This window comes from Aulostomus chinensis, chromosome 3 (assembly GCF_037954235.1).
Source record: "Aulostomus chinensis isolate RoL2024-O1b breed Wild chromosome 3, RoL_Achi_v1.0, whole genome shotgun sequence".
Lineage (NCBI taxonomy): Eukaryota > Metazoa > Chordata > Actinopteri > Syngnathiformes > Aulostomidae > Aulostomus > Aulostomus chinensis.
Window position 1 is genome coordinate 16,647,926 of NC_141322.1, and position 15,828 is coordinate 16,663,753.

The 15,828-nt window shown below is 42.1% G+C and overlaps 1 protein-coding gene across 2 annotated transcripts; it reads left to right on the forward strand.

Moving 5' to 3' along the window:
- Window positions 1-652: 652 nt before the first annotated feature.
- timeless (timeless circadian clock) lies at window positions 653-13,178 on the forward strand. Of its 2 annotated transcripts, none has more exons than XM_086199026.1 (30): window positions 653-799; window positions 1,912-2,041; window positions 2,149-2,302; window positions 2,490-2,604; window positions 3,199-3,261; window positions 3,390-3,491; window positions 3,581-3,736; window positions 3,837-3,970; window positions 4,443-4,530; window positions 4,624-4,800; window positions 5,433-5,650; window positions 5,727-5,830; window positions 5,959-6,128; window positions 6,214-6,339; window positions 6,704-6,855; window positions 6,987-7,084; window positions 7,161-7,287; window positions 7,375-7,576; window positions 7,660-7,799; window positions 7,930-8,009; window positions 8,105-8,228; window positions 8,317-8,399; window positions 8,477-8,631; window positions 9,202-9,418; window positions 9,671-9,739; window positions 9,847-9,965; window positions 10,175-10,424; window positions 11,845-11,896; window positions 12,000-12,058; window positions 12,160-13,178. In XM_086199026.1, exons 2-30 carry the CDS (start codon window positions 1,960-1,962, stop codon window positions 12,288-12,290), a joined length of 3,747 nt encoding a protein of 1,248 aa, XP_086055152.1. In that variant the 5' UTR covers window positions 653-799; window positions 1,912-1,959; the 3' UTR covers window positions 12,291-13,178. The 2 variants fall into 2 exon arrangements, with proteins under 2 accessions (XP_086055152.1, XP_086055153.1); XM_086199027.1 differs by lacking the exon at window positions 653-799 and adding an exon at window positions 935-986.
- The last annotated feature ends 2,650 nt before the right edge of the window (window positions 13,179-15,828 follow it).

A 15,828-nucleotide genomic window follows, 5' to 3' on the forward strand; every position in this document is an offset into this window, starting at 1 on the left:
TCTGTGTCCCTCAGCACACCTGAGTTCCTACTAAATATTACAATGTATTGTATTTCTCTAAAGTCCTGCACATACTGGAGGCTTTTATACATTTCTCTTGCCATGTGAATGATGGAAAATGACACTTCCTAGATGACATCATTCTTGTTTACATAAAGATTTGATGAGGTAATTAAAAAAAAACATTCACAATTATACTTCAATCAAAAATCTAATATTGTTTCATCTATGCTATATGTTTTTATTTATATATTGAATCAATATAAAAAAAACGATCTACTTCATTCTTTTGAACCAAAATAGTTGTTTATTAATTGTTTGTCCAATTAAAGAATATTTGTTTTGTTTTTTAACAAAGGCACTTTTCATTTTTTTCAACCAATTTCTATTGTAAAATTCTGCGCGCTTACATAAACATTAATGTCAAGAGAAGAAATACACTTGCAACAAGTTTTTTTTTTTATTACAGTAGCGAGGTATAAAGAAATGTGTGTATGTGGTGTGTATGTGGTCTGATACAAACCTCCAGGTGACGCTTTAGCAGAACTTCGGGAATATTCCGCTAAATTCTCAAACCCTGGCACCCTGAATGACTGTCCCACCTTCCCTCTCCTCCGCTGTCTGCTCAGCCAACTCCACAATTCCGTCGTGCTTGTTCTCTCGCCGTAGCCTGAACAGTCAAACTCGAGGGGGAAAATAAGCGCTAGAAGTGACGACATTGTACTTCCGCTTCAGGTTTCGTTCGCTCTCTTGGCGCCAGAGTTGTACTGCTGAAGAGAAGCAGCCCTTGAATGGCCTGGTAAGTTTGCGGCAGTTTGGCTGTCAAAGTTTAGACATTTATTTGTGTGTGTGTGTGTGTGTGTGTGTGTGTGTGTGTGTGTGTGTGTGTGTGTGTGTGTGTGTGTGTGTGTAAATGTATGTGTGTTTGTGTGCGTATGTGGAAATGTATGTGTGTTCTCTCTCCGCCTGTAAACTGGTGTGAACTGGTAACGTACCAAAGGATAGCATCAGTGTTCGCTATTATAACTGTATGAACGTAAACACCACAGTAGCTAACGTTAGCATGTAGCCAAGTGCACACTGTTCTCTCATGCCTTTTTTAATAAATGCTGAGTGACACTGGTAAAAGACAGAGTTCTAAACGGGGCGGAGTTTCCTCTCAAAGACAAATGACTGCTGAACACAGTAACCTGGTTTAACCCTTTATTTTTTGACCTTTTTTTTTTGTCAGTATCGAAGAGCCTTGGATGTTTTATTGAAAAATTATTTCTGTATTTTTAGCACAAGCTGGACTATTTGAATATGCCCGCTGTTTTAATGAGTTGACATGTTTTAATGAGTAGTTACTCTGCTGGAGTCCCAAAACAACAACTGGCAAATGAGCAGTTTAACTTTTTTAATTCTAAGAATCACTGTAACTTTTTTTTTTATGGATATCACAGTTGTGATCAGAAAGTTGTCCATCAATAACCATTATTACTGTAAGGCTGATGAGCCAAAACGCTGCTGGGTTGTTCCCACTTCCTATTGGGTGCAGTTTCCCTACCATGTTTGAAACATCAAGCGTACATCACGGTTTAGACTTAGTCTTGCTTACAAACTGTGCTGATCAAATTTCACCTTTCATTAAAAAAAAAAAAGTCTTGAAGAAAATAAAGAAGAATCATTAGAGAAGCAGCAGAGCCCTTGCAACCCCGGTCACCCAAAAATAAACACGTATGTCACAATAACATCGACATATAATGAGATTTTTCTGAAAGATTACAGAAAATGTGAGGTTAATTGTAAGTGCAGGAAATGATTGTTTTGTGGTGTTTTGTAGTTCTCAAACGTGATTGTCCTGCTCCTCTAGACGGTACATTTGACCTCCTCAGATTATCTTTCTTTGTGTTTTTATGTCTCATTTGACAGACTGAACTTTCACCTGGGGCTTACTGATAGTCAGTGGATTTATTCAAGATGAATTGTGAGCTTCTGGCGACGTGCAGCGCTCTTGGTTATCTGGAAGGAGACACGTATCACAAAGAAGCGGATTGTTTAGGTGAGTTTTCAAACAGTATAGGGGTTCATTTTCATTGTCCTGCATCACTGTGGGAACAAAAAAGAAAGCTGTAATTAACAGGTTCTTGTGATTGTGTTGTGTTTCAGAGAGTGTGAAAGACTTGATCAGGTATTTACGCCATGAAGATGACAGCCGTGATGTCCGCCAGCAGCTGGGTGAAAGCCAGATCGTTCAACATGACCTTCTTCCTATTATTACTCAGCACGGACAGGACAAGGCCTTATTTGATGCCTGCATCAGGTTTACACCCTAAAATTAAAGTGCTCTCTTCACCGATCCATGCATAATACATTTATACATTGCTTGGACAAAATATGTCTTTAAATCTTGATATATTCTGATGATTAGGGGTATAATGATACAAGTGTTCATTCCAAAATATCAGTATTTGTAGAAGCTCTTGCTCATGTGTTTTTATGTGTCACAGGCTCATGGTCAACCTCACCCAGCCTGCCATGCTTTGCTTCGGTAAAGTCCCTGATGACCCCGTGTTTAGACATCACTTTTTGCAAGTGACATCTCATTTACAGGCCTATAAAGAGGTATTACATTTTTGTTACAGTTTGGTTATTGTTGTTGTTTTTGAAAGAACACACAAACGTTAGTTTTGGAGTGTGCTGATTTGTCATTCTCCCCAGAGCCAAAGGAGGAAATCGATACCCTTCTCTCCTCTCTGTAATACATAATGGCTTAAGTTACAGTGAGGCTTTTGAGATGTTTCACCTCACTGAGCCCAGTCAGGAAAGTAGTTCTGATGTGTATCTGATGCTAAAATTACGATGTCATGCCATTTTAAATATTTCGGTCTCAGTGAATGTCATTCACAGCCCTCGTTGAATTAATATAGGCAAAGACCAATTTGGAGAAAAGTGTATTTGATGATGTTTTTGATGGAGTCATGCTAACACTTACCATCTGCTACAATTCATTGCGCTCAGCTAGCTAGCGTTCACCCAGTTTCTGTGGGTCTCCAGGTACCTAACTTGTCTTGGTCTGGGGAGGAGGGTGAATATGCATATTTCCCCACAAGTTTGGTTTGTTCCTTTAAATAATGCTACTTTGAATTTAGGGGACTTTTTCTTTCAATCCTTTCTTTGTCTAACATGGTGATACACATCTTTTGCTTGTAATCGCAGGCATTTGCCAATGAGAGGGTGTGTGGCATTTTAAGTGAGACATTGTACAATCTTTTACAACTGGTAAGTGTCTGACTGGTAAACATTACTTTTTTGTTTCCTAGATTATGACAGTTAAACTTTTGGGTTTATCGTGTGTATGCATGTCTTCTTCTCCTTCTGTCTCTCTCTCTGCTGATGCACTGACACAGGACTGGGAGCAGAGACAGGAAGAGGACAACCTGCTGATCGAGAGAATCCTGCTGCTGGTTAGGAATGTGCTGCACGTACCTGCGGACCCGTGTGAAGAGAAGGTCTGACACGCACATTTGCTGGTCTATTACGGACTAAAGAGAAAGCCAAGCTCTTAAATTTAACCCCTTACTTGCTCCTCCTGATGTAGAAGGTGGACGATGATGCCAGCGTCCATGACAGGCTGCTGTGGGCCATTCACATGAGCGGCTTTGATGACCTGGTCAAATTCCTGGCGTCGGCCCAGAGCGAGCAGCAGTGGAGTCTGCACGTGTTGGAGATCATCTCCCTCATGTTCAGAGACCAGGTTGGACAGAAAAACTTTATTTGGATACGACTACACAGCAGGTTTAATATTGCTGTTCAATATTTAAGGTTGTTTTTTTTGTTTTTGTTTTTCAATACAGACACCAGAAATGTTGGTGAGCGCCGGTCAAGCTCGCTCAGCAGAAGAGAAGCAGAGAGACTGTCAGGAGCTGGAGGCTCTGAGGCAGAAGGAGGTGGCAGCGAAGCGATCTCGCACGTTACAGAGAGGAAGCAGGTACATGAAAGCAGATCTATATCGTATCGATATACTTTTTGTTTTATTTAAATCCTTGCCTGAAATAATAAGGTGTTGCATGATATCATTGTTTTCAACTGATTTTCACCAGCTGAACAGTGTCTCTGGTATGTCTTGTCTCCATAAGCGATGCTACAACACCATTGATGTTGGTGCTGGAGCTCAACAGCTGTTTCCAGAACACGTTTTCAATAGAGTTTAAGATGTGTTCGTGGTGGCTGTCGCTAACTTCTTATGGCAACCATACTGGATTATTAATTTTACACAATTTCAAGTATTTCTTACGTCTGTAACAATGTGCTTCGTATTTTAAGTAATTGTTTATAAAGGTATTGGACGCGTTTGATCTGAAAAATTTTTACTTCCTTGTTTCCTTGGAAACTGCTAAACTGCATCCAACAATACAAGTAGTGGAAAAATTGTTTGTGTTCAATTTTTTTTTTTTTTCCAGACACTCGCGCTTTGGTGGCTCATACGTCGTTCAGGGTCTCAAGTCTATTGGGGACAAAGATGTCATTTATCATCGAAAAATTAATGATGTGAGTCAAGTAACTCAGACAAATTCACTGCAAGACAAGGATTGATGACGCATCCAACATGTGTTTCGTCTGTGTTTTCACTTTTTTGTTTAGTTTAAGAACTACACTCATGACATAGGCAAAGCAGTGAGACGTGTTCCAAGGAGGAACCGACGGGCCCGGGAATGTAAGGACCAACGGCGCTCCGCCTTAAACGTCCGACTCTTCCTGCGAGAGTTCTGTGTGGACTTCTTAGAAAACTGCTACAATCACCTCATGTACCTTGTGAAGGTTAGTCAGTGTCACATTTGTGTTTTTGTAGCTTGGACTCACATAAAGACACACCCACACCAGAGGAAAGTTATTGATGGCTCTCTATTGACCTTGTGCTGCATGGAGGTCGGTCACTGTCAATTCTGTCTGCTGACAAAACACTGGAAAATGACCAAAAGCTGTTCTGTTGTGAGACGCTCCACTGACAGGGTCAGATAACTAGAACTGAGCAGTAAAAGCTGCTGAATCTAAACCGGGTTTCTAAGGAAAGAGTATTTAAGGTACTATATAAAAAGGGAGGATTTTAAAGAGGAGGTATCTTTATGTGCAAAAGGGGATTGATACTCTAATACAGAGCCCTGGAGTGGCGATAGAAACACTTTTTTGTGGGCATAGAGAGAAAAAAATTCAAATTCTTAGTAAATGTATTAATTTGGGGGTAACTTACTCCTTCAGTTTAGTTATTTTGTGGCCACAAGATTGAACTTTTGCCCTCAATTTGGTTATATCAATGCTGTGAGATATAGGCAAACTAACTAAATGGAGAGGACAAGTTTTAGCTCCTGGTCACAAATGAATTAAATTAAGGTAAGAAGGCTAATCTACAACAGGTTTAATACTGTCTTGGTTCTCTGTTGCCTCGTCTACAGGAGAGTCTGATTCGAGAGCAGACTCAGCAGCACGATGAGACCTACTACCTCTGGGCCCTCAGCTTCTTCATGGCCTTCAACCGAGGCAACAATTTCCGTGCGGATTTAGTTTCAGAGACCATGTCCATTCGAGCTTTTCATTTTATTGAGCGCAACATCACCAACTACTATGAGATGATGCTCACTGACCGTAAAGAGGCCACGTCCTGGTCCCGCAGGTACAAAGATCATTAAGATGCAGGTTGATGGGGATATGGTCGATCGGTCAGTTTATTCTATTCGTCTCTTTTCTAGGATGCACTTGGCGTTGAAAGCATATCAGGAACTGCTGCTAACTGTGAACGAGATGGACCGCTCGCAGGACGAAAGCATCCGTCACAGTTCCAGCGTGATCAAGAGTAAGACGCTGCTGCTTCTGGTTCAGATGTTGCACTTTTTTGTTTCAATTTTTGAATTATGGCCGGGTTTTGGCCAGTTAGACTCCCGCTGAGCTCGGGATTATCTGATCCCTCCCTTCACCTTCTAGGTAACATCTTCTACATGATGGAATACAGGGAGATTTTCCTGACCTTGCTGAGGAAGTTCGATGAAACCCACCAGCCTCACTCCTACCTGAAAGACTTAGTGGAGTCAACTCACCTCTTCTTGCGCATGCTAGAACGCTTCTGCAAAGGTCGCAAAAACGTGATGGTTCAGGTGTGTACTGAATTTGTAATGTGTCTGTGTTTGTGTGTATATTATGTTTTTTAAATGTTAACGACTGGCTGTGGTAACTTTGCAGAGAAAGCGGGTGAAGCGGAGGAAGTCTCAAGTGGATAAAAAGCAGCCGGCTGCAGACATGAGTCCAGAAGCTCTGGAAGAGAACTGGAGGATTGTAGAGGAGGAGCTGAAGGCTTCAGGGTTCCAGGTCAGTGTGGGTGTCTGGTTCAAGAAGGCTGGTCGATATCACCTGAGATCACGAGCTTAAGGCTCTTTTTAACTTTCTGTCTTGGATGACAGATCTGCTGCATCACACCAGACCTTCAATTAAAATTATATTATATAATATATATTATATCAAATATATTTGACAAGAACACATGCTTAAACTAACTGGCAACACTATTAATCGCCGCATTTCCCACAATACTCACTCACCAACTTGTGAAAAAAAGGACAAAACACATGGCGAACTAGCTTGGGCGTGTCTTGCTTTCAAGAGTTAGAGTCATAACGTTGGGTGAGTTCTGGGGTAGATGACAGTAAAACTTACGCCACCTGTCTGTCTGAAGCTGTCAGCATCGCTAACCGACAGCATCGTGCCATTTGACGCCACATCTGAGACGCCACTGGAGGAGCAGCGGACTGAGGCCATGGTGCGGGTGCAGGACGCCATGCTGGCACGTCTGGGACCTGAAGCTTTGGCTCTTCTCCGTGCAGCTAGGTTGGTTAGACTCAGCATATCCTCTTTACACCAATCTCATGCACACTCACACACACACACACACACACACACACACACACACACACACACACACATATTTTAATTCAAGAAATTCTTCCTGTTGTACTCAGGGAAGTGTGGCCTGAGGGAGATGTTTTTGGTTCTGCTGATGTGGAACCTGAAGTGGAACTGGAACTCCTCAAGCAGATTTTGCATGCCAGCCTTCCACGTAAGTTTGAATCTGTATTTATAAAACCTTTTAGTACCACAAGACCTGCGTCATTCAAATAAATCTTTAATCACAGGACCAGCTCCTGCTGAGCCTGAGGTGGAGGAGGATGATGATGCAGTTGCAGCTCTGTTGGAAGAGGAAGAGATGGAGTCTGTTCAGGTTTCTGAAACAGAGTTCAACTTTCTAGACTTCATTAAGAGGTGAAGAAGCAGGTCAAAGTCTCTTTCCTGGTGACTGGAACAACCTGCGATGTTCCCTAATGGCACGCGTTCTCTTACCCTGCACAGGTTCGCCAGCCCCGGTATCGTACGTCCATACCTCCTGTTATTAAGATCCTACTCCAAAAACACACCTCACACAAACCACTGCGTCGTTCGCATGCTGCACCGCATTGCCGTCGACCTCAAAATGGACGCCTTGCTGTTCCAGCTGTCTGTCTTCCACCTCTTCAACAAGATCTTGAGTGATGCGGCAGCATCTGCCTACAAGGTCGAGTGATGGCCCCAACGTTACTGTTTACAAGCAAGTCAACTGAAGATTTGGCAGCTTACCTTCTTTCTCTTCCTGTACAGGAGCTTGTTACCTTCGCCAAATACGTGCTGAACCATTTCTTTTCACTGGCAGCACAAAACAGCAAGGCGTTTGTAGAGCTACTGTTCTGGAAAAATGTAGGAGCGGTACGTGAGATGACAGAGGGCTACAGCAAAGACAGGTTGGTGCTCCACATTCATGTGTTTGTGTAAAATTGTGAAGCATTCATACCAAAACATTGTGTTTTTAGATTTTTTTAAAAAATGATTTCAGTTATTTGAAAAATGTTTTTAATATGTCAAATATGTCAGCGAGGGACAGAAACCGACGTGGACTGAAGAGGAGGAACAGGAGTTACGCAGCCTGTATGAAGCGCACTGTGACTCTGAAGGTTTGTGGCCTGTTTGGTCGTCGTTTACAAATCTTTTCTGATGTATTTGGTGTTCAGAGATACAGTCAGATTCACTGAGCGATGACTCTTGCCAGTTCCAGACATCGTGGAGACTCTGCTGCCGTTACTCAGCAACGGCAGCCGTACCAGACGCCAGGTAGTGACACAGCTAGTGCATATGGGCCTGGTGGACAACGCCAAAGAGCTGAAGAAACAGAAGTATGTACTCAGAACAGTCTGAGATTTTTTTTTTTTTTTTTTTTTCATTTGTCGCAAAAATCATGCTATGTTTGTTTATGTAACGTAGGAAAGGTACCCGGATTGTTCTCTGGACCGAAGAGCAGGAACAGGAGCTGCAGATGCTCTTTGAAGAATACAAAGACTCTGACGGTAAGTATTGAATGCTTCTCTCGTTCATTTGTGTGGTTATTGTCTCTTCGGTGATAAAACTACTTGCATTTCCACAGACGTGCTCGGCAACATCCTGAAGAAGCTCACAGCGAAGCGCTCACGTGCGCGCGTGGTGGACAAGCTGCTCAGCCTGGGCCTGGTCTCAGAGAGACGAGAACTTTACAAGAAGAGGAGTCGCAGTGCTCATGCGAAGAGCTCCGGGAGAGGAATGGTAAAGGTCCTCAGTTCTACTTTGTCCTTGTACTGCAGTAATCACCAGCAGAACAGCAGACAGGTTGCAGATGTATAGCATTTATTTCCACATTAAGGCCACACTTGTATTTAGGCTTAGCCAACTTAAATGGACTAAAGAAACAAAACTTGAGAGTAACACCATGTCTGGCTTATTGTAAGTGATCAAATCCAAACCCCATTTGGAAAATAAGCATTTTAAAAGGTATTTGCTTGTTGTGTTGTGGAGAGACCTGGCAAAGTATTCATTCTCACTTTGTCTAAATCATCCTCATGATGTGCGTACTTGGGCATTGTTTTGATGCGTTTGTTACTATTGAATCAAATCTAAAGATTTAAGTTGGAAGCAGCAGTGAAGCTCACAGGGCTCTGTGTGCCTCATGTTTTTTTCTGCAGCTTATCACTTTTCATCATTGTAATCACCCCCCCCCCTCCCCCCAATAATCGTACTTTTTTTTCCATTGCGGTTTCCACGAGTACAACAGAACCAAAATTTGTTTCAAATTATGTTTCTGATAAAATAAAATGTTAATTTATTTTCCTGCTGCAGACTGAAGAAGATTTCCTCGCTGAGCTAACGCAAGATTTCCCAGATGATCCTGCAGACAGAGATGAGGAAGAGGATGACTCTGAAGAAAGTGGGGAAGAAGATGATGATGAACCGGTGAGAGAAAAGTCACGAAATAGCGGAAGGAGGAGCCAGAACTCATCCACAACCGAGGGGAGAGTTGATATGAGCAGTGTGGTGTCTTCTCTACATAAAGAAGGTGAGGTTAAGGTCAAAACGCCCAGAGCAGTCCTTGGATTTCCTCTCCATCCTCTCTGCTGGACTGCATTTTATTTAAATGGATATTGGTGGATAAAGAAATGTAAAATGTTGAATTTGAGTTTGGATCAAAGAAATACTGAAGCCTCTTTTTATTACGAGGAGAAACCCCCCCCCCCCCCCCCCCCCAAAATTGTTGTTGTTTTCAGTGGTTTACTTTCTCTTTGGAATAATTTTAGCCTTTATATTACAGGCTTGTCTGAACCATTGCTGTGGCTGCAACGTTGTCTGAACCGAACCGCAAAGGACCGTACTGAAGATGGTATGAATCCTGCATTGTTGTTGTTTTTCTTTTCTGTTTTGAGTGGTTTCGTCTTAAAAGTTGCTTGAGGTGTTATGATGTGACACCCCCCCCCCCCCCCCCCCCAGGTTTCTCCCAGCCCGTGGCTCTTGTCCCTTTGAACGAGGCAAATGAAGAAGCCATGGAGAACAAGAGCTTCCTGCGGCTGCTGCGTAAGCTGGGGATGCGAGCGCCTGCAGACGAGCAGGTCCATCTGAGTTCTTATTTAATACTTAGTGAAAAAAATTGTGAAATCACCACTTTTTAACCATAGCAATTTATCTGCTGCAATCACATTTGAGTGGAATTTTGGAGCTTGTTTGATTTCTTACTATCATATTTACAAAATAAAATTATAAATACAGCTTAGATTTGAGAAAAACTAATGCCAATTATTTTTCATGGTTTGGTAATTAGGAATCTTTTTGGAGAATCCCAGAAAAGATCAGCCCCTCTCAGCTCAGGAGTGCAGCAGCAGCACTTAGTCTGAAGGAGGATGAGTCTAAAAGAGGCGAGGACCCTGAGGGACATGATTGGAGTTTGTCCGAAGATCCCCCAGAGGAGACGGGAAAGGAGGATGAGGTGGTCTCTGATGAGCAAAGAGCTCAAGCACCGAGAGCCCTGCAGCTCACACGCAAGAAGAAACGCCACACCTCCGAGGATACAGGTACTTGTGGACGGTTACGACTCTGTGTTTCATCTCGGTTAATTACAGCTTTAACACACAGGTGAGTGTTCAGTTGCAGTGCACACAGAATATGGCCTGTTTAACCCAGTGAAGCAGCTAAAATGGGCTACAAGTCCCCCTTTTCAGATCAAGAAATAAATCAAATGAACAGAAATAAAATGAATAGAAATGAACTTGCAACCTGTTGAACATAAAATCCTCTGAAATGACAGTGTTTCTGACTTGCAATGAGCATCAGTGTGACACGTTGCACTTATAGTCAGCATCTCATAATCCAGGGCATCACAAGTATAAACAAAAACACTACATCAGCCACACTGACTACAATTCACATCCTGCCAGAATTCTACTGCTGAGCTTAACATTGCCACTACGGTGGTCACATTACTTATACATTAGAATATTCCCATTCGGATTTTACAAGAAATCTGAACATTTGGAATTTCCTCCCCAGTGATGGAGATGTTGGGAATTCCTCTCAACAGAGGCAGGCATATGTAGTCGTCAGGCATTTCTGCTGGCATACAGTTAACAAAATGCTCAGGAAATTCCTGTAGAATTAGCCATTTAAGTGTCTCTGTATCATTTGATTTAAGAAAATATTCCACATATTATTATTGTTGTTGTTATTATTTTTGTTGTTGCGTTCTGAAACCATAGCCTTGTTCAGCCATAATGTAAAAAAAAAAAACCTGTTGCTAACGTGTTAACTTACCAGAATACTGCTGTACATGTAAATACAGTCGGTGCTAATGGTTAAAAAATAAATTTTATGAATTTAAAAAAATTAAAATTTAATTTTAAATTGAAAAAAATTTAAAACATTTTGAAAATGTTATGAATATGAATTGATCCAGGCGGTGGTGCAGTGGTCAGCACTGTCACCTCACAGCAAGAAGGTTCTGGGTTCAAGCCCCAGCTCCAGCAGAGGATCTTTCTGTGTGAGTCTCCATGTTCTCCCTGTTCCTGTGTGGGTTCTCTCTGGTACTCCAGCTTCCTCCCACAGTCCAAAGACATCAAGAGGGGACGAGGCTGATTGATACTCTAAATTGACCGTAGGTGTGACTGTGAGTGTGAATGGTTGTCTGTCTCTATGTGTTGGTCCTGTGATGGACTGGTGACCTGTCCAGGGTGAACCCTGCCTCTCGCCCAGAGGCTGCTGGGATAGGCTCCACCCCCCCCCCAGCCACTCTTAACAGGATAAGCGGAAGAAAATGGATGGATGAATTGATCCTTTAGTTTTACAACTTAAGCACTTTTTAATTGAAAGCAGGTTGCAAATCTATTGTAAAGGAAGCTACATGATAGTTTCGGGTGTAGAAAACAGTCGAGGTGAAGAATCGTGCGCCAGTTGTTCCGCTGCTCATCTAGCATAACTGTTCTCTTTCCTTGGTTGTAGCTCCTGTTTCAGACCGGCCCCCAGCTGAGGATCTAGATCATACAGTTGAGAGGTATCCGACCTACTCGTATATAAATAAATCCCACTACAACCCAGAAAGGTTTCTTTAACATGACCATTGATTTAAGTTCTAAATCTCTTCTTGTTCATATCAGACCCCGCGAGAAGAAAGCTAAAAGAAGCAGAGTGCTTGATGACGAGGAGGAGAAAACAGGTATTTAGTGTAGTATTTAACTGCTTTGATTAAGCTGATTAAATGTGTTTTATGGCTCAGTCTTTAAATGTTGTATGATTCAAACCAAGCTGTCTTTCTAGAGCATCTCTCCCCCACCGTGATGGATCTGGACGAAAATGGCCAAGCAGATTCGGACCAGGAGGATATTTCTGCTCCAGTGAAGCGTAGAAGGAAGATGGTCTTAATTGATGAAGAGGAAGATGAGGATTAGCAGACAATTCTTAATGGACGGTGGAAACCACAGACAGGGGAAACCTAAAAGTTCCTCACTGTGCTCAGAGGTACAGGCAGCCCCTCTTGAGGTCTGTGGTCCAGACAGAGTAAACTATTAATAGTAAACAGCCGAAAGAAACTGGCCTTAAACCTGGAGTCAATTAAATAGTTTCTGTGGTTTGAACTGATTGGTGCCTGTGTGTAATTATGGTGAAAAAGGTTCTTTGCTTTGTTAGTCGTTCTTGTTCTCTTCTGAATCCCAGCCAGCATGAATATCACAGATAAAAGCTGACATTTTCTTCTATAACCCAGTTAATGGATCAGGTTTTATGAGAAAGCTGTACTGTGTGTGTGTTGTACTGTTCTGTCATCTTCAATTAAAAGTTTGGTTTTCTGAGTAAAGGTTAACCTTAAAAAATAACTTTAAAAAATCGTACGGTTGCCACAATCATGGCTCACCGTTAACTTTTGATTTGTGGATTTGCTGCAATACTTCATCTAAACACTAGAGGGCACACAAATGCAGAATTATTACCAATGAGTGTTTAAAAGGATGAAGATGAAACTGATTTGAAAATATGAACTTGGATTCAGGCTTTTTTAAAAATGTGTTTGTTTTCCTTATAAAGATCAAGTTGCATGTTGAAACAATGCTTCAAGCAGACCAAGATAACTGGACAGGAACAACAGCTAAGCTGCTGGCATTTTGTTTATAGTTTTGAACAAAATGAAATAGCCCACTAGGCTCTTGTCGGAATCAAACACAGACTTTTGTCATCTTGCTGATTTGTTTATATCTACAGCTTGAAAGTTTTAGTACCTTGATTTGAAAATAATTACTGTATGAATCCAAGTCAGGTTTATTTCTAAAATAAAAGGGACAACCCTGTGTGTGTCAGCAGTCCCCGCCTTTTCTCTTCCACGTTTTGCAGCTGTGTCGGAGGTGGTCTCTTGTCCTCACATCTGGACTATGTTAGTAACTTCCTGTCACAGCATCTGCTCTTCCCCCATCCCACAGAAACAGACCTGACAGAAACTGTAGGGAGTTCTTACAATGCTGGCTGAGCCGCTGACACTAAAGAGGCTGAAGTTTCAATTTCATTTGAAGGGTGACATGAAAAAGTGTCAATGAATTATCCTGACTTAGACTGTCGGAACATTAGGAGCTAAGATGATACATACATCCAAAACAGAGGCACACACTCACACACACACAGGTTTTTGTTGCATACATTTGAATAACAGATGCATTGCGGGAGTCATTAAATCTAGCAGAAGTTTTCGGTAAATACATGCCATGTTTTCAGCTACAACAACAAATGAGCTGTCTTTCTACTCAAAAACGACAGAAAAAGGCACTGAAAATCACACTGGAGTACTTGAAATGAGTCAGGAAGTCAAGCTGTAAATCAGAAACTTGAGTTCAAATTAATTGTAACTCTTAAGTTTGCTGCATTGCCCATTTAAATCGACTCCTGTCATATCACAGGTCGATGTACCTTTGTTTCCTACACACATAAATGGTGCATCTTTGTTTCCTAGAAGCAGCAGTTGAGAAAACAACCTCAGCCATGAGAGGAGCTGCAGACGGGACTAATCCTCTCCTGGCTCGCAGAGGCCACCTCAGCTCTGGGTTACCTGTGGGGGTGCAGTCTCATATTTGGAAGGCAAATGTGCTCATCTGTTTGGCTTGAGTGTGTCTCCTTATTTGGTTGCCGCCTAATTTATTTATTTCCAGATCTCTTTTGGTTTGGAACCGAGCATCATACTGCAACATAAGCAGCTCTTCGCTACGACCACACATTGTTTTAATATCTGGGGCTCATTTTTACGGTATTTGACTTTGCTCTCATGTAAAAGTTGCTGAGGCTGAGTATGGCTCAGAACATGGCTAATACTGTCACCTTGCTACCAGTTCCTCAACGATACTGTCGTAGTTTCAATACTGATCAAAATGAATCTTACATTACGAATCTCAGTTTAATTTTCAGCTACATGGCACTTGTGCGTGACATGAAAGTATTTGCCTACTTGCCAAAATGTGGTTTAACTTAATCTGTCTATCTCAGATCTTGTTTCTTGTTCCTTCATGTTGGAATTTTTCCTCTCAAAACACATTTTACTTGTTTTGTTGTTGAATTTCAATCAAAATTGTTCATGAAAACAGATAAATAACTAAGTCACAACTTGTAAACTTAGTTATTGTATGGTATTGAAATCTGATACTGAGCGATAAGGCATCTTATCACAAGGCCATGAAAGTATCAATGTTCAATACCCAGCTCTGTGTCCATCCATCCATTTTCTATACTGCTTATCCTTTAAGGGTCATGGGGGGGCGGGGGCGGCTGGAGCCTATCCCTGCTGCCATTGGGCAAGAGGCAAGATTCACCCTGTACGGGTCACCAGTCCGTCACAGGGCCATCAGGAGCAATGAGGGGTTCAGTATCTTTCTCAAGGACACTTGGACATGGTCACCGGGGGAAGTGAGGATTGAAGCAGCGACCCTTCGGTTGCTAGACGGTCACTCTACCTCTGAACCATGCCGTTCCAGTTACTCAATGTTCTGCTATGAATCGCACTGACAAATTGTGAATCTCAAGATTCAATAAAATGCTTCTTTTAATTTGCTGTTCAAAGTGTTTTCATATGGAATGAGAGGCAAATAAATGGAACTGAGATGTGCGCAAGCAATAAAAGGAGACTTCAGCTGCTTCCTCCCACTCTTAAATCAACTACTTATTTCATTCCCAGCAGTTTACTTCAAACATTTGTTTACTGCTAAATTTTCTTGGAAGTGCGGTGACAAGTATGTTAGAATAACGTGCCAAAGGGAATATTTCAAGCGTGGGAACCTACAAGCCACGTCACTGTTAATCTCCAGGATCTGCAAGTCAAACCAGACTGAGCAGCTCATAAAAAATGATCTGTTCAGGTAGAGAGAGGGTCACAAACTGAAAAGCCTGAATGTATATGTTTATTTATGTCATATTTCAATAGTTTTGTGTTGTAGCCTTAAAAAAATAAAACCCTGTTGCTGGAACACGCACGCACAGATGCCTCCTCAGGCGAGCCCTGTGGAGAGGATGAGGAGCTCTAGCAGTTGACGCTCACAGCTGCAGCACATTCCCTCTGAATGTACCATGACAAGCCATAACAGTTGGAGTTCTCACTGTCCAGCGAGTCCTCCCTCCTCGCCATAGTACCGTACACTTATTCAAAGCAGAACGTGTAGATACGTCATACATGAAACTTGTCGGCCTTCTCAACTCTGGTCATCCGGGCACGTGGGATCTAATTTCCATCCATTTTCTTCCACTTATCCTGTTAAGAGTCACAGGGGGGCTGGAGCCTATCCCAGCAGCTTTTGAACAAGAGGCAGGGTTCACCCTGGACAGGTCACCAGTCCATCACAGGATCAACACATAGAGACAGACAACCATTCACACTCACAGTCACACCTACAGTCAATTTAGAGTATCAATCAGCCTCGTCCCCTCTTGATGTCTTTGGACTGTGGGAGGAAGCTGGAGTAC

Bases quoted from the DNA above. Each gene is read 5' to 3' on its own strand.
- timeless (XM_086199026.1), top strand. From the start codon at position 1,960: ATGAATTGTGAGCTTCTGGCGACGTGCAGCGCTCTTGGTTATCTGGAA. The intron at 2,042-2,148 runs GTGAGTTTTCAA...GTTGTGTTTCAG, and splicing joins CAAAGAAGCGGATTGTTTAG to AGAGTGTGAAAGACTTGATC. The intron at 5,831-5,958 runs GTAAGACGCTGC...TTCACCTTCTAG, and splicing joins CAGTTCCAGCGTGATCAAGA to GTAACATCTTCTACATGATG.